At 37.0% G+C, this 19,356-nt stretch overlaps 1 protein-coding gene across 2 annotated transcripts in view; it reads right to left on the bottom strand.

Annotated features, from left to right (window-relative positions):
* Positions 1–19,356, bottom strand: part of cdk14 (cyclin dependent kinase 14) — a 296,637-nt gene that overhangs the window by 67,408 nt on the left and 209,873 nt on the right. For both annotated transcript variants that reach the window (XM_059338824.1, XM_059338825.1), the window contains 2 exons: positions 17,307–17,446; positions 11,022–11,172 (listed from right to left, as the gene is read on the bottom strand). In XM_059338824.1, coding sequence (XP_059194807.1) covers positions 11,057–11,172; positions 17,307–17,446 — 256 coding nt within the window. In that variant the 3' untranslated portion in view covers positions 11,022–11,056. The remainder of the gene's footprint in view (positions 1–11,021; positions 11,173–17,306; positions 17,447–19,356) is intronic.

The raw sequence follows: 19,356 nt of genomic DNA, 5'->3' as shown, positions 1-19,356 counted from the left end.
CTGCATTTTCATGACACTTAACTGAAGCTTCTACTCTGTGCACACTCACATTTCATACATTGGGTTAATGAGAGCCTGGAGTGCAAACATCATGTCTAAAAGCAGGATGCTGATGGTAAGTAAGGTAAACAGGGGTGCAAAGTGACTGCATACAAATTGTGTGAGCTGCAGTTAACATCTAGTGCCTTCACAATGCTTTTCTGTGAGGATAAGATGAAATGAAAGCCCACGTTACTGGCAGCAACTGAATCTGTGAAGTTATAAGAGGTAGTGGGAGAGTAAAACCGGCTGATTTGACTGAAGGCTTTCCATTTCTCAAGGCTATGCCTGCGGTTATCCTTCCTTTCCCCACCTTCTATTCCCCCACCCCCCCCCCTCCAGCTCACAGCAGGGATATACTTTAAATCACTTTGTCCTCTACCTAGAAAAACTTTCTGACAGGTCGTTTTGTGGACCGCACAAATCTATTTCTCCCTGCTACAGAGCCAAAAATATTCTTTTCTCTCCTGTTGACTTTGTACGTTTTGGACACTGATGGCTTAAGTAGAAAGACACCAGGGTAGAAAAACATCAGGGGACAAATAGTGCCTTCACTTTCATGATGGTTTCCTGCATTTATCCCCAAAAATTGTAGCACGGCCATTACGATGATACCTTAGGCGAGTATGAGTGTGTGTCTGTGTCTGTGTGTATGTGTTTAGATAAATAGCTGGCACCTCTACATTCCGGACACTACAGTCAAACCTTGCCTGCAGCTGTTATCTTCAAAGTGACACAGTGATGCTTGAGGGCCAGAGTGTCCTGTCGCCGACCTTTGATGGCTAACTGCATAGACACACATAGAAAGGCTGCTGCTTTGTGTGAAGCCTGGCCACAAGTCCAGCAGAGGCCCAGAGAACAGCACTCCACCACATGACATCAGTTGTCAGTAAAAAAAATAATTTTGAATTCATTTGGACACATTACTAATTTTGTTTGTTGTTCATGAGTAATGCAGGTTAATAAGTGCTTAACTCTATGGAGTCTTGGGCTATTTTGTCCATTTTGAATCCTTTTCATCTGCCTGTATATACCACTTAAAAATGTTTAAATGCCATGTAAGGTTTTTTTTTTTCAGCACAACCTCACCTATATCAGCTAATAATAATAACAATAATAGTAATAATATATCTTTCTCTATTTTTTATTTATTATTTATGTTATATTTTTTATATTTATTTGGATGTTATTTTGTTATGTTGTGTATTTTCTGGTAATTTTGTCTCTTTTTTAGTCATTTTGTGTCTTCTTCTGTCTTTTTTTTGGGTCATTTTGTCTCCTCATTTTGTGTCTTTGATATAATTTTTGGTCATTTTGTGTCTTTTTTGGGCGTTTCGTTTCTTTTTTTGGTAGTTTTGTGTCTTTTTGTGTCTTCTTCTGTCTTTTTTTGGTCATTTTGTCTCCTCATTTAGCGTCTTTGATGTCATTTTTTGGGGTCATTTGTCTCCTCATTTTGTGTCTTTGATGTCTTTTTTTTTTGGTGATTTTGTGTCTTTTTTGGGCATTTTGTTTATTTTTTTTTAATTTTGTGTCTTTTTGTGTCTTTTTTAGTCCTTTAGTCCAACATAAAATGTGATTTTGAATCTTTTTTTTTTTTTTACCTTGAAAACACTATCACGATCAATAAAGAATTGGAAATGTTGCAAATGTGAACAAAGGTCGCAAATCTAACATATAAGAGGGTTACATCCAGTTCTATCATTTTATACTAAATATATTTGAGCTTGTCTCCATTTTTACTTGGGATATCATCATCAAACTGAAACTGGCCTCATGGAGTTTACAGCCAGAACTTTAGAGGTAAATGTGTTACTACTTTGTTTTCTAGTCTGGATGTGATGAAGAAGTCATGATTTGGAGCTTTTGGTGACTCCAGAGGGTTAACAATTAACACGATAAAACAAAAACAATTGACAGCATCAGCCAATTTTTCAAACACTATTTTCAATGACAATGGCCTGTTGTAGCCCAGTAAATAATGTTTCCTAGAATAAAGTATTCTTAAAGCACTTTCAAGTCTGTGGCTAATCTGAATCAGTGTGAAATTATTACTTTTTGTTTGTTTTGTATCTATTCTGATTTTCTTTCACAGTGCATAAATGGAAGCAGACCAAATAAAAAAAAAAGATGGCTCCGAGTTGTCAACCTGCTGCGATCAGAGACCTACATAATCAGAGAAGATGAGCCTTAATGCTCTTCTACCACCAGCTGCTTCTACCATGAAGGGAAATATTTCATTGTTTTGAGCAATATGTTGATTATTCTCGCTCAGTGGAAAAAACTGAAGGACACGACTTTTATCTTAATGCTATGATTGGACCTCACAATTTGATTAGGAGCCCACAATCCTCTGTGTTTTGGTTCATTCCCTTTAATTGGGTAGGATTACTTTCACAGTGCCATTGATCCGCACTAGGGTTTGCTTGGTAACGGACTGAGACCCTCTGTGCAAGTGGTCTGCTTGTTTTGTTCCACACCAGAGTACGATTGGAGTGTTCACAAGCAACCAAACAAAACGTAACAAGGATTTAACCGCACCACAGTTTGATTGAAACAGACTAAACGTTGGGTTGTCAAAGTGCCCTTATAATGCCACTGACTAGAGAACGCTATTTGCATTCAGTCTCTTAAAAGAGGATGTTACTTCTCAAGAGCAGCTATTCTCAACCTTGGGGTCCCGACCCCAATTGGGGTCGCGAGATGATTTCTGGGGGTCGCTAAATCATTTTGGAAGTCAGCTCTGTCTCCACTGTGTTAAAATGTTCATGTGTTAATGTGTTTTAGTCTTTTTGGTCATTTAAATGTCTTTTTTTGGTCATTTTGTAGTCAATTTGATTCTTTTTTGTGTCATTTTGTGTCTTTTCTGACAAATGCCAAAGTAGCAAGTTATTACTTTCCAAGGAGTCTCTGGCTTGAAGCTGACTGTTACACACTCAGGAGGTCAGAATGGACCTTTAAACTTATAGCAAAGGGCTTAGATTAAAAGTAACAATAAAATATAATAAATAAATATAAATGCCAGATGACAGAGAGATGTTTTAGTTGTTGTCTGCTTCATTATTTGTCCAAAATTCGTCGAGAGTTTGTATGATCTGAACTGTGAGATTGTGTTCAGTGAGCGGGGTCGTGGACAACATGCATGTTAAATTGGGGGTTGCGACTCAAAAAGGTTGAGAACTACTGCTCTAGAGTACAGTACCAATATCCATCCATCCAGAAAGCATGTCAGATTTCATTTGCTCAAATCAGACACATTAAATATAATATGACCAAGTTGACAAATAAGTTGAGGGGTAAATTAATTCCTGTTTACACATCCAGCACATCTGAAGCAACATTAGCACTGATGTATGATGACCTAGGGCTGGGCGATATGGACCTAAAGTCATATATTTAGGCTGAATATCAATATACGATCTTTATCCTCATATTTATATCACAAAGTGAGAGCAAATGTTCAGTCAAAGTCAAAGCCAGATATGAAATGTCACAAGTAGTTTTATTGAAACTGTTTATTTAAGTGAACATAAATACTGTATAACAACAGGAGTACCTTTTTAAAAAAAATCAAAGCTCCATAAAGCGCACATTTAAATAAAAAAAATATCTTAAATAAAAACTGCAGCTTGCCTGGAGCAAGGATCACAGTGCAAATTTGAACTATATCGATATATGCGATATGGTCTAATTCCATATCACATTTAAAAATATTGCAATATATATTTTATATCGATATATCGCCCAGCCCTAATGCAACCCAAAACACACCTCCAAATAAGGTCCAATATTCACTTTTTCCCCCACTAAAACACTGAGCTGAAGGATGCTAAAAAGCTCTGAGGGGTGATAGATGTCAATAGGTTCATTACAATGAGCGAACCCTTTCACATTACACAAAGTCATGGTTTCTCTGTTCATATACAAACATTGATGATTGCAGCTTTAATATCTCACAGATAAAAAAAAGCCTACATCCATGATTATTCCAAAAATAATGACACCATAAAGCTCTGAATTACACAGATATCCAAATATTATATCTTAGTATAGATCTGTAAGCTTTAATCCTCTTTCAAAATACAACCGACTAAATTCTTGTTTGGACTGAGGCACTGAGCTGTTGATTTTGCCCCTTTCATGTTGCTTTTTGCTCCCTGATTGAATCAATGTTTTATGCTTTGTTATGTATTCTGACTGTGAGCACACTGTGTCCAATTCTTCATACACTCTAGCCTGGAGTATCACTGAAGTGTGTTGAAGCTCAGAGACAGGGCAGCTGTCTCCCACTTGTTGTTGGGGCTTGGAGTTGAACTGTGTGGTCACTGAGTGGATTGATGAGGGGAGCCATTGCCTACCCTCGGCACCAAGTTGCATCAGCTAATCTTGTGAATAATGCAGAATCATGAATAAACATAGATCAATGCAATGCAATACTGTAAAGGAGACCTGCCTTTTTTCCCTTTCCCCCTTTCTTCTTTTTCCACCCCTGCCTCCATTTTTTCAGTCCACTACTCCTATCTCTTTTCTCACCACAAAAAAAACCTTTTTTTCATCCCTCCCTGCCAAAATCAAACACTCCCACTATGTCCCCCATCCTCTGTCACTCTTTCTATCCCTCCTTTTCTTTTCCTCTCTGGCCGCAGCAATGACAGACATTGAAGTGCTGTAGTGTTGCTGTGTCTCAGCGCGTACAAGTCAGGCCCGGCCTTCACTCTCAGCTCAATAGCTGCCCGGGTTTCCTGAAAGGCAGCCATCCAGCCAGCACAAAGCCTGCCCACTGGGAATAGACCCACAAAAGAGAAAGGGGCTGCTCGCCTTCTTTGCTCTGCTCCGTCTGAAGCGGCCTGCCTCCACCACCTCCTATAAATAATACAACGCTGCCTCAACAAAAAGAAACCCTGCCCTGCTCCCGCAAGCCCCTGCTTCCATCTCTCCTTTATCCTCCTCCTGCTCCCTCCCTCTACCCTTCCCCTGTTTCCCTTCTCTTCACCTCTGATTTTACTAAACCAGAGACGAGCTGCTTTAAAGGCTTCTACACATTAAATATTGCATACTACGTGTCAGCGCTCAATGTGCTCATTATTCCTTGGTAATAAGTATTGTTACAGGAAAACTGCGGCTAGCAGGTGCTTGCTTAAAAAAATGTATTAGACCATGTTTTGGTCAATGGTTTGATCATTTTTAATAATCACTAAGGAAATTAAACTGCAGGAAACCATAGCAACAGGATTTATGCTTCTTGTCTGCGTTCCTATGTGGTAAAACAAAAGGCATTGCTGGTTAAACCGAGTACTTTTCTGATCTTGATGTTTTCAAAACAGGCTGCAGTTTAGTAGATGGTCATGGTATGCTGTACACTGTAAAAAAAAAAAAAAAAAAAACTGTTGTGTTTACAGTAAAAAAACCCGGCAGCTGTGGTTGCCAGAAATTTACCGTAGTAAATACGGTGCAACTTTTTGTAATATTACGGTAAAATTATATAAGACTGTTGATTTCACGTTTAAGATTGCCATTTTATTCAATTTTTTACTTTAAAAAATGAAAAGTTTTTCCATCAAAAGAAACGCTGTTCTGCCATATAATTGACAATAAAATACTTTATAAATGCTGCATAAATTACAGATTTTTACCATTAAATGTTACAGAATATTTTTGGTAGAGATATGGTGTTTAGTACATTTAATAGTGAGAAAAATTATTTTTTACAAAAAATAAATGGAAAAATTACAGTGATGGCTTGTATATATATTAAAGTATATTTTTGTTACAAACACGGTGCCAGTGTATTTTGCAGTGGAGTGATGTATTTAAAAAAAAAAAAAACTGTAAAAAATACAGTTTTGGCTGATATATACATTTACGGTGTTTCGTTGTTAGTGAAACTGAATTAACTCATTTATCATGTTACGGGTTTTTACTGTACATTTACACTTTTACATGGTTTAGCAGTTTTTCACCGTAAAATCTACAGACATTTTTTTTTACAGTGTATGAGTAATAATGCAGCGTTTTGATGCAAAGAATAAAAAATGCATGGATGAAGGGGCAGACAGATAAAAGATTAAAAAAATATGGATTTGCTACATAATGGCAATTTTTTTCCGAATGAGGTCACATTTCTGCAGCATTTTGTATGTTTTTCTTTCATTTCAGTTTTTTTTTTGCAACCAGTGCATGATGCATGCTTCTGTAGTTAGACGATTTAGTTATTTTTATTTATTATTTTCATCATTAACGTTTCATAAATCATTTAAATATAAATACTTGCCAGGGTATCTTTAAATATGTGCATGTGTTATGTTTGTGGGAATGCATGAATGGCTGTGTGCATGTGTTAGTGTAATTTGTCAGTGTATTAATGTGAATGTGTGCACAGGGATTAGGCTGCTATCAGTGAAGCTCTCCCAGCCTGTCAGGCTTTAGGACGGCCCGGACAAAGAGGCTGATTTCAATGTAAATGCAGCAGCTGAGAGGACACAGCTCTCTCAGTGGGGTGACTTCCACCCTCCACACACACACACACACACACACACACACACACTCATGTACTTCTATCTTTGTGAGGGCCCTCATTGGAATAGTAAATCGTATAAATAGTAACATTTTTGGATTTTTCATTAGTTTTAGTTTTAATTTCGTTGTCAATTTTTGTTTTCAAATTGCGTTAGTTTTAATTAGTTTTTAGAGTGAGTTTGCTAGTTTTAGTTCAGTATTTATCTTTTGAAATGCTTAGTTTTAGTTTAGTTTTTATTCGTTTTAGTTTTTTGTAATGGGGTATTTGTTGGGTGGGAGATTAAAAGAGGTCACAGTAAATGTTGCCTTTATTTCTTTTGCCTTATCCATCTTCGTATGAAAAAAGTCGACAAAGACGAAAACGAAGGACATTTTCAATATAATTTTAGTTACTTTTGTAACCTCACAATACAGTTTCAGTAAATCATTTTTTAAAAATCTCATTTTTGTTTCATTTAACAAAAATGTTTTTCAATTCTAGTTTTCGTTATTTTGTTTCGTTTTCGATAACTTTAATAACCTTGTTCCCTAGCCCCTTAAGTTAACCCTTAACCTAACATCCACCATCAGAACTTAATGCCCAACATTAACCCTAACATAAACCTAATTGTAACCTTAACCCTAAAATAAAGTCTGAAATCTCAAAAAAAGCCTTTAAAGAAGGCCGAATGTCCTCACTTTACAAAAATGTCCTCACTCTGTTGGTTAAAAATGTTTTCCGGTCCTCACTATGTAAGAAGTACAAGAACACACACACACACACACACACACACACACACACACACATATAGTAAGTATTCATCCTCTGTCTAATCCATGTTCATAAAGCATGTTGATTTTGTAGAGGAAACATCTAGAAATGAAATGCTGAAGATTCGGGCAAGAGATTCATAGTGGCAAAGTTTATATTTCTAGTGTGTCCTTGCACCTGTCAGTAATTATAGATGTAATTTGGTGCACAGCGTTGTGTTGTGGCCCTGTGCTGGCCCTCACAATCCAGAGTCTATCATTAGGCCAACCATTATCCCCATGCCTGGCCTCTGCACCTCTTATTACATGCAAATCGTGCAGCTTTATCTGAGTAGTGAATGAGACCCCAGTCTCTAAAGAATGGGACACCCTCTTCACCCACTCAAAGCCATTCCTCCATCTATTACTGCATTCTCTGCTTCAATGCACACTGCACAGATCTCATGGCGTCAGTGTTAGAAAGACAGGGCTGGTTGGCGGGATGGAGTTAAGTGCTGAGAGAGTTGTCAATGTGACTACTTGATAAACCGAACAGCTAATGATCAAATGCCCAATCTGAGTCTGAAGTACAGAATAATCATTTCTGCTGCTTTGTTTGGTAACACTTTATAATAACCATCATTTCTAAATGGTAAACAGATGTTCAATCATCATTTATAAACTGTTTATAGGCCATTTAGAATGGTAAATACATAATTTATTACTGTTTAACTAACTAAATCATTTATGAATGGCTAATAGATGGTATATTAATGTAAGTTTATAGCTACTTTACCATTAACTAACCATTACATTATAATTAATAGTTTATTAATAGTTTTAGTTGCACTCATTTTAACATTTTCAACACCATATTAAGTATGTTAATGATTTTGAAATGATTCATATACCTTTAAGAAATTGGTTGAAAACATTTAAAGATTAAATATGTATAGCACTTGGTAAATGGTTAATAATTGGTTTATAAACCATCGATAAACATTACTTAGATGGTTATTGTAAAGTGTTACCCTTTGTTTTAACACCTTTAAAAGATAAAATATATATAAATCAGCATAACTGATATAACATGCGATCGTTGATATATAAAAAACAAGAAACAAGCAGACAATGGTCAGCTTAGTGAGAAGTGCTACTCTTTACAGTATTAGCATTGCACCAGGGTGTCATAATTCTAATAGATAAAGGTATAAAGTCATTATTTTCCACATATGTTGTCAAATTTGATCTTATAGTTGCTTAACCCATTAAGCATTACTGCATTTCTACCATTAAAACCGGGGACGCTGTTTTGTGTTATGTGTTATTTTACCATTAAAGCTGGGAAAGCAGTTACGGCGTTTTGTAGTATTTGTAGTTTTTCCAACTATTTTCGGTCTCTTGGCCAATGAAATGCATCAGAATACATGTGGGAGTGTCGCAATGCAACATGGGACTTTTCCAGAACTTTGAAATCATGGCGGTAAACGACTATAGCGGAGGGAGCTCAGATATAGCAGCTATAAGCTCTCAAATACTTTTTGAATTTCATTTCTATCTGCTACAGGGGCTGAAAAATCTATTATTAAGTAGGCGTTGACACTTAGGTTGAATTCCCAGAAAAACTTCAGGTTTGAGGGAGTTATTTTAAAATCGCCCAGAGGTTTTACAGGCATTTTTTCCAGGCGTTACACAACGATGCCCATTCAAAATGATTTAACACTTATAGCAGGGAACTTACTATATCATAGTAAGTGTGTCAGCGAATCTCATTAAAAATATATGTCTTATGATGTATTATTATGATTATGATTATTTTATCTATTTATTTCAATTTTGATTACAAGATTGAATAGATTTTTTCTTTTTTTTCTGGCAGAAACTACCTTCCACATTTTACAGGCCATAGTCTTAATCCAAATTTTGCAACAGATGTACCTTTAAATGATGTTTATGAGCTTTGATCTACAAAAATGAAGGGAATGAATACAAAAATAAAGAACTCCTGGAAATGTGTGCTTTTCTTTTTGGTGTTACAAAGTAGGAAAAAAAACTAGATTACACAGATCAATGAGGACACCCAGTTGAACATTTCTGTTATTAGTTTGACTACCTGAGCATCATGAGCACTGAATTCCCATTTCAAAACGAAAACATTTTCACAGTTGTAATCCCACATTTATAAAAAATCTGTAAATGGTTAAAGCATCCAAATGTAGGCAAACACACACAACCCAGAATCTTGTTAGCATGCTTTCAGCCCTGAAGTCAGAAACAGAAACAGATTATTTCTCTTTAGCAATGTCAAAATGTTGACATCTATGATACAAGAACGCTATGCATACACTAGTGTGTCAAGACGGAGCTGTTAAATGTGAAAATAAATATACCAATAAACAAAAGATTGCACAGCAAAAACCAACTGACAAAAATGAGAAATGAATAACTAGAATTAAGCAAATACGTGCTTGAAACAAGTAAAAATATCTGCCTGTGCAGTAAGTAAATGTTTCTTTGTAATAATTCTATAAGTAAGTAAAAATATCTAAGCACTGGAAAAACAATAATCAAAAATCCCAAAAAATTATTTCAAACAATTGTGCCTTGAAAGCCCGACTGCAATACTTGAAGCAAACGCGTTTTTTTTTCTCATTTCAGTATCTGTGGGTAGATACTGGTGGCAGGAAATGCTGAAATAACATTTAAACTACATGCAACTAAAACTCTCAACTGGAGCCAATATTTTAGGGATCAACTCATCATATTCAACAGTTGAATAGATTGAAAAGCATGAAAAAGCTCACAATTTCAATCCTAAAAAGAAGTCTTTACACAAGACTGAAATCCCTGCGAAAAAGGGGTTATTCACTAATTTTTGTGAAAAAAAAAAAAAAAAAAAAGATGTTCTTAAAATAGGCACATAAAAAACTATGGTCAGTATACTCAATACAATATAATTAAGATACTATTGCTAGATATAAGAAGAAAATACTTGATAAGCTCCATGCTTTTTGCAGTGTAAGCAATACACTGCCACACTTCAGACTGCTAAAATGCCAGACATTTTAAGATGTGAGACCTTAAAGCAGTAGTTCTCAACCTTTTTGAGTCGCGACCCCCAATTTAACATGCATGTTGTCCGCGACCCCGCTCACTGAACACAATTTCACACGCACAGTTCAGATCACCCAAAAAAGAAACAAAATGACCAAAAAAAACACAAATTGACAACAAAATGATCAAAAAAGACACCAAATGAACAAAAAAGACACAAAAAGACACAAAATGACCAAAAAAGACACAAATTGACCACAAAATGATTTTAAAAAATGACACAAAATGACAAAAAAGGAAACAAAATGATCAAAAAAAGACACAAAATGACAAAAAAAACCCCACAAAATGACCCCCCTAAAAAAAGACATGGATTGACCAAAAAGACTAAAACACATTAACACATGAACACTTTAACACAGTGGAGACAGAGCTGACTTCCAAAATGATTTGGCGACCCCCAGAAATCATCTTGCGACCCCAATTGGGGTCCTGACCCCAAGGTTGAGAATAGCTGCCTTAAAGGAGTAACCCTATTCCATGTTTCCAGTCTTTCTATCAAATCATTAAAGTTTTACCCTACTGTATGCAGCTTTCTTGCTTGTGCGTGTGTGAAACTGCATGCTCCTGCGGCTGCTGCACACTGTGTGTCTGTGTGTGCTTCTTGCATGCTAATGAGCACGTACCTGTCAGGCGATCATGTGCAGGATGCTGCCTCAGGTCAGTGTTTGCTGCCAGAAGATGTCTTTCCATGACTATTCCGTCGTGCACACACCTGTATGCTGTCCCCGCTCTCTGTCTGCAGCTTGACATTTGGTACAGTAAAGATTGAAGACACTGCAGGAGGAGAAGCACACGCAGATTGTAAGTATGTAGGGTGACAGGAAGAAGAACATTTCCGAGTGAGTTATTTAAGATAAAAATTGAATATTTGAATATTTATTTTCCAGTGAGAGTCTTTTAAGTCTGTTTTAAATACTGTTGACAAAAAGTGAAGTATCTTTAGGTATTTTAACCCTCTGGAGTCCACGAAAGCACCAGAGCAAGACTTCTTCATGGCGTTGCAACGTAAAAACGAAGCAGCATGTCCAATTTAGTGCATCAACACATTTTTCAGCGAAGACAAAAAAACACCTCGACCAAGTGTTGATTTTTGCAGGTTTTTCAAATTCTGCAGTTTGCATTCAGCATTTTTATGCAATATTTTGTCTTTAATGTTTTTTTGTGTGATTTTTGTCAATTTTTGTGTGTTTTTATGTGTGTTTTATTTGTGTTTTTTTGTGTGTGTTTGTATGTGTGTTTCTGTCATTTTTGTGTTGTGTGTGTTTTATGTAATTTTTTTGGATGGTTTTTGTAAAAAAAAAATGTATGTGTTTTCGGTATGTATTTGTGTGTTTTAAGTGTGTTTTTTTGTTGAAAAAAAGGTGTTTTTCATGTGAGTTTTTGTTGTGTTCTTGTGTGTTTTTTGTGTTGAAAATGTTGATCCAGTAAAATGAAAAAAAAAAAAAAAAAAATCAGGTCATATAAATGAGGTTGTGCTGAAAACAATACCAACATGGCATGGTGAACACGTTTTAAGTGGTTTATACAGACAGAATGAAAAGGAGTCAAAAACTGATAAAATAGCCCCAAACTCCAAAGGGTTAAGCTGCTATGTGTAACATTGCTCTTTTTTTATATTTAAATGACTTTATTATAAATGTATTATTATAAATGTATTATAAATAGCATTATTGCAGCCCGAGAGGCAGGGGATGCTTAGTGGCTGGATTGCTGGATGATTGCTAAGCATAGGAACTAGAGTTGCGCAAAATGGTCAGCAGTGTGACCCTTCCATGTGAAATGGACTGCACTTATATATCGCTTTAATCGAAATCGCTATATAGGGAATTCATTCACATCAGGAGCAATTTGGGGTTCAGTATCTTGCTCAAGGATACTTCAACATGTAGGCTGCCATGGTCAGGGATCAAACCACCGATCTTCTGATCGCTCTACCAACTGAGCCACAGCCTGAAATGTCTGAAAAGGTCCATGTCTCATCAGTTCCTGTTATGCCACATACTGTATTAGCCACTTTTCACTGCAGGAACTGAAGATAAAACCTGGGGCTTCTCATAGCCTGAACTAACTCTTCATCCTGTGGCTTTGCTACTTGGCTCTACCTTGCATTTCTATCATATTTAACATCCCAGGACATATAATTGGCCTCTTCTTACCAAATGCTAATGAGGGTCGAAACATTTTTTGTTTTTTCTCGTCCATGCAGATAGCATTAAAATGCTACTGTTATTGTGCTTGTGTTGATGTTGTTCTTGTGATTTGACATCACATCTACTTGACCAAAAGTGATTGACTGCACTGCTGGCAATACGTAAAGGTACCTGGAATATCTGGAACACTGGCATTTAGTATCTGAGCAGTGCCCTAATTTAGCTAAAGGAACTTGTAGGGAGAACAGTGGAAACAAAAGCAGCACCTGTGACAGTAGCTATGTAATGTGTAATTTGTTGTGTTCCTGCAGTGGAAAAAAGCCAACAAGATCTCCAACCTCAATGACAGAATAGACCGTTTGTCATTCAGTGCGTTTATATGCACAGTTTAATCGAGCAATTCTTAAAAAACGATTTTGCAGAGGTCCCTAAGTGAACACCTCCTGTATCAGCAGCACATACACACTGTACTGCTACAGAGCTAACTGTTAGCCTATTAGCAATTTGCAGACTGGACGCTAAGGGGTTAACATCCCCTCTGGCTCTGCAGCTGGGAAAGACTGCTGCAGGAGGACTATTCCGCTTCGACTCGTTCTTACTCTTTTTAACAAGCCGGCTCATTAAGAAGAGTAAGAATGAGTCTCCAAAAGTCTCCAATAACACCAGAAAAAGTTGCTGGATTTGTCTCCAGTCACTTTCTTGAAAAATAGTCGCTAAGGGGCTCTGAAAAGTCGCTAAATATAGCAACAAAGTCGCTAAGTTGGGAACACTGCTTCGCCAGCTTTTTACAAATGGCGTGTATTGTTGTCCTGTACTACATCACCTCCCGCTAAGCGACCTATCCGATCAGCAACCAGGCTGTTTTCAGGGGAGAAAAAAGACCCTGCTCTTAGACAGGGACGAAAAAAGTCCTGATAAAAGAACACTCTGGACGGCTCGTATTCAAATTAGGGGCGTTTCGGTGAGTGAGACCCGCCTCATTCCAGGTATTGGCCGGTAGTGTAAACAGCCCTAATCTGCCTCTCTGAGTCCAGAGAGACAGGAGTGTTTCCCCCAAGGCCTTTGCTCCCACTTCTTGTACAGACAGACACCCACACTCTCACTGAAATCAAATTAAAAATGTCCCAATCCAATCTATACAGTAACAGCAACTTCAGGAGCTCTATTGTCTCAAAAATTCTGCCATTGTCCCTGGTAATCTGTCTGGGTATTGTCTGGATGAATCCATAATACACATGACAATAGAGTGCACAGTTAGCCATAGAAAACATACTGTTCATCCCTACAGGGGTAACATGAGGCATTTCCACAAAAGGTTCATCAGTTTCTCAACAATCTATAACATGTTTATTTTTGGCCAGTGTATCTTCTTTGGTTATTCGTAGTACTGGGTGTACAGTAGGATTTTACAATGCTGTTCCTGTTGGCTCCAGTCTTTCCTGGTGGAAGAACATCTTTGCCACGCTGTAGTTGTAGTAAAATACATACAGCTGGAGTAATTAGCCAGTTCTTTATCTCACATCCATTCCTCATTTGCATAATTTTGACACATCCTTCCCCCACAAAACTGCAAATGGCTGTGAAAACACTTTGTGTTTATCCACTGCTGTCCTCATTTTCTGAAACTGTTTTAATTCACTCTTCATTCTTCTCTCCGTGGCTCCACTGCTTTGCCTGTCTCACATGTGTGTGCAAAAGAGAGAGAATCAGAGAGAGAGAGAGAGAGGGAGAGAGAGGTAAAGGGACAATAGAGAGGCATAGAAAGAGTGAACGAGCATGACAAAAATCAAAATAAGCCATCTCTGTCACCCTCTCTTAGTGACCGCCACTCTCTGATTCTTTTCAGACATGACAACCTGCTGGGTGCTGATAACAGGATTAATAATGCTGAAAAATCCTAATCGGGGGAATTAAAATGGAATTCTCCATAAAATTTACCACCATGTCAGTGGCACAGTCAGGTTGGCTGAGCAGGCTTTTCACACCACTAATAAATAACAGCTTAAGGATTGGGGATGTATGTTTCTGTAGCTTGTCAAATAATATTCACATGTCATGTCTAACATACCTTCATTGAATAACCCATTTCCGTAGGATTAATTGAAATGTAGCCTTGCTATGAAGCTTTGGGTGAAGCCTCTGAATCAGACTCTGATTCCACCAAAAAATACACAAACATAATGTATATGTGATATGAGTAAAAATCAGCTTCTTAAACACTGCAAAAAACTGAAATCTAAGTAAGATGAAATATCTTACATCAAGAGGATTTATGCTTATTTTTTGTCTGATAAGATAATTCTTCTTAGTAGCAGTTTTTATTTTAGACTGTTTCACTTGTTTGATATAAACATTCCGCGGCTTTTGCTTTATTTCAAGAATTTTAAGAAAATATTCTATTCTATTCTATATTTGTAGCTGTATCAAGAAAATAACACTATTTTTTAGTCTGACTTTGCTGGTTTCTATAAATATAATGCCATCATATCATTATGTCAAGATGATGTCTCTGGCATTTACTTATTATTAATTCAAGAATATTTTTCAACATATTGAGAAAATAGGTCACATGTATTTCATTAGAATCAAGAAAAATGCACTTGTTATTAGTTAGAATACACTAATTCTAAGGTAGTTGTGGGTTCACTGAGATTAGATATTTTTACTTGTTTTGGAAAGTGTTGACAGGCCAAATGTTCTTGTTCCATTGGCAGATAATTTTGCTATTTTTATGCAAAATATGCATACTTTTTATACTTTTTTCTTTGTTTTTGAGAGCTGGCTTTTGGCAGTGAACGAAGATGTTTTGAAAGCTGTGATGTGTTTCTGAGGTACTGTGTGTTTAGAGCTGGGGCTGTTACTTAAAGAGTGCCTCAGTGTGCTCAAGACGAAAGAAAATCAAACTGAGCATGTTGCTGTGGCCAGCAGAGGTCCAGCTGGGCTTACTGTCCCGACGGCATCCACATAATAACAGAGACTTTCTCTGCACAAACAAAAACAACCCCAGGTCGCTGCTCACTGCCTCTTTTACAGAGACAGACAGACAGACAGAGAGCAGGAGGATACAGTATTAGCCAGTGAAGCAAAGCAAGCTGAGAAAAAGAGAAAAAAACAGAGGGAGTCAAAGCAAGAGACGGAGAGAGACAAAGAAAAGAAAAAAGAAACAGAGAGATTCTGACTGTCAAGGTAACAAACATTTTCAGAACACATTTATATTTTTATACTCTTTCTGGATGTAATTACATGTTATAATTACCAGTTGAGTTCTTTAAGCAATTGATATTTTTTCCAGCAACCTATCATTTATCAAATTGTGCTATTAACTCTACAATATGATAATGCTATATTATATATATATATATATATATATATACATATATATATACATACACTGCAAAAAAGGTGTTTAGTCTAAAAACAAGATAAAAAAAAGTCTGAGGGAAATGATCTTGCTGCATGGACAGATAATTTCACTTGACAAGATTAAATTAAGATTATTAAATCTAGAAATAAGCATGTTGACGCTTAAAATAAGAAATTAACTCTGAAAACAAGATAAATTATCTAACACTTCCAAATCAAACTTTTTTTTATTTTGGTAAGAAACAAATGATTGTGAGGTCACTCTGCTCGGGCCAGTTCATCGCTGCTTGCAGCTTTAATTTATCTTGTTTTAAGAGTTAATTTCTTATTTTAAGCCTTCAACATGCTTATTCCTAAGCACAGTGCTTACTCTGTTTTGTGTTTTCTCTGTACTCTGTTTTGTGTTTTCTCTGTACTCTGTTTTGTGTTTTCTCTGTACTCTGTTTTGTGTTTTCTCTGTACTCTCGACATTATTGTAAATGAGGGCCTTCCCTAAATTATTCCTCGAGCAATAAATAATGGATAAATGAATTTACGTACAATCTTATTAATTAAGCTGTCTTTTATAACGCCAATCTAGGAAGTTTTTGCCCTAAACCAAGGTCAGTGGTTTTGTCGCCTAAATGAACATGGTCTCACAGGAATCCGTGAAATAGCCACGGATTTGCTTAACTCAAAATCCGTGGAATAGCCACAGAATAACTCACATTTCCGTGAAACTGACAAGGATTTTGCTACAATGCAAGTTAATGATAGTCATATCCCGTGGCTACTCCATGGATATTTTTTCCTATTGGTTTGTTCCAAGTCACTTTCAAGGTCCCGGCGGTCAGAACAAAAAACATGGCGGACAGTTCCCTCATTTTTGGTAAAAAAAAAAAAAAAAAAAAATATTTTGACTTAGTTTCTGCATAAAAATTAATTTTGATTACATTTCTAGTGAGAAATATGTTTTATTTTCTAAATATTCACTCAGTGAATGTACATAATGTTGGAATAGCCACGGATATGACTGTCATTAACTTGCATTGTAGCGAAATCCGTGTCAGTTTCACGGAAATTTGAGTGATTCCGTGGCTATTCCACGGATTTTGAGTTAAGCAAATCCGTGGCTATTTCAAGGATTCCTGTGAGACCATGTTGCCTAAATTCATCGAAACTGCAGCATTTTTAACAACCGCGAACAGTACATGTATGTGTACGTGTATAATGACGTGTGTGCTCCGTTGTACCATGACCCTCTTTTGACAAACACTCATATTTGTCGTTATGTGTGGTATTGACAAATGGATTATTCTGTCGTTTAGGTTAGAGATCTTGTTGGTCTCCATTGATGACTCTCCTATGGCACATACAGCTGGTGTAAGAGCTACATTGGTATGTGGAGTTACGTACTGTCCTGCAGCTCCCAGAGCCGTGGAGGAAGGTTGCTGAAGTATTCGTGGTTCAGCGCTGCCTGGGCTGACAGCCGGTTCTTTGGGAAGCACTGGAGGAACCTGGAAGCCAACTCCTCAGCATGGTCCACATAGCCCAACCTGACACATGTAAACACACATTATCAGATAGAGTGACCACACAAACATACAGTATAGAGATACATAGAAAACACAGAAAACAGGCAGTCGACCTATTAAAACCCAAGAAACCAAACACTTTTCCATCCACATAAAATACATAGAAGTTCCTTTCATGCCATTCATTCATCCCTCTGAGAAAAAACTCACTTTTTCTCCAATTCACAGAGCTGCTGACAACAAAAAACAAGCCTCTTAATTATGCTGAAGGTTTGCTGACTCAAGAAGAAAAATACATCTTCGACACACACAAGAGCACACATGCACGTTTTAACCTTTCTCCTTTGAGCTTGCAACTCACATGGCAACTGGCTCACCATGAGAAACAAAAACTGTAAACTGTAAAAAAAGTACTAGCAAAGACGGAATCACACTCTACATTAGTAAACGTATGTGTGTCTGTGTGCGTGTGTGTGTGTGTGTGTGAGCGAGTGTGTGTTCGTACTGGGAGTCACTGAACTCCTGAACCAGCCCTACCTAGCGGTGCCGAGGGGGAAAAAGATGGAAAATATACGAAGAGCAACAAATTCAGTCAGTAATTAGGCATCCACTGCATTAAATAAACATGATGTTATTCAGCGCAGCTCGCTGGCCCGCCGCTCGCAGTACTCAGAGTGCCTCTCATGTTCTGCAAGCTTCTCATGGTTGGCTCCCTAGTCAAGCACTCTGACAGCCACTCCCATGGCTTTCAATGGGAATCTCAGCTTGACTTATCAGCAGAGACAGAGGGAGTTTAAATCTCTATTCAACTCATCAACGCCACTCAGTAACGAGGCAGAGATGGAGTTAACAAGGTCCATCAGGGCCTCTTCTTGCCTCTTTCACATACAGCTGAAACATTCTGTACTACTCTACTGCAAAGTTACAAGACAAACTCGACTTTGTGTGAAGTTATACTAAAGGAAAAAAAGCCTCTTTGATTTCTGGTTTCATGGTAAAGGTTTTTTTAGGGCAGCGCTGATTTTGGACCTATAGTTTAATGCAGCCCAAAATACCATTATTGAGCTAAAAACATTAGGTCTAAGCATGTCAAATCATTATTTTAGTTCTCCATGTCTACACTGTAAAAAAAAATAAAAAATCCTGTTGGTTTTACGGTAAAAAAAAATAAGAATTTTACCGTAATAAATATGGTGCAACTTTTTATAATATTACGGTAAAATGATATTAACGCTTTTGACTTCAAATATAAGATTTTTTTAAATATTATTATATATATATATATATATATATTTATTCTATCATATTTTACCGTAAAAAATAAAAGGTTTTTCCTTTTTCCTTTTAAACGCTGTTCTGCCATATAATTGACAAGAAAATACTTTATAAATGCTGCATAAATTAAATATTTTACCATTAAATATTACAGATTATTTCTGTTAGCGATATGGTGTTTACTACATTTAACAGTGAGAAAAAGTATTTTTACAAAAAAGAAATGCAAAAATTACAGTGATGCTTGTATATAAATTACAGTATATTTTTTGTGACAAACACGGTGCCAGTGTATTTTACAGTGGAGTAATATTTTGTTTTGTTTTTTCAAGTATAAACAACCAGCCAAAAAGGTCACATGTCACACCGCTGCTCATCCAGCTCCACTGGCTACCTGTTGCAGCCCGCAGCAAATTCAAATCTCTAATGCTGCCTACAGAGTTGTCTCCGGTACTGCTCCTACCTACCTAAATGCCCTGATTCAGACATATGCTACCTCACGACCGTTGAGCTCTTCCAATGAACGGTGCCTGTCTCTGCCACCTGTTAGTTCAAGGCAATCCAGACTCTTTGCATTTCTTGTTCCCCGTTGGTGGAACCACTACCAGTTCCTACCAGAGCAGGGGCGTCCCTCTCTACCTTTAAAAACCTCCTGA

Source organism: Centropristis striata, chromosome 8, assembly GCF_030273125.1.
Source record: "Centropristis striata isolate RG_2023a ecotype Rhode Island chromosome 8, C.striata_1.0, whole genome shotgun sequence".
NCBI lineage: Eukaryota > Metazoa > Chordata > Actinopteri > Perciformes > Serranidae > Centropristis > Centropristis striata.
Note: the sequence above shows the minus strand (reverse complement) of the source record. Positions and strands in the feature narration are given on the sequence as shown.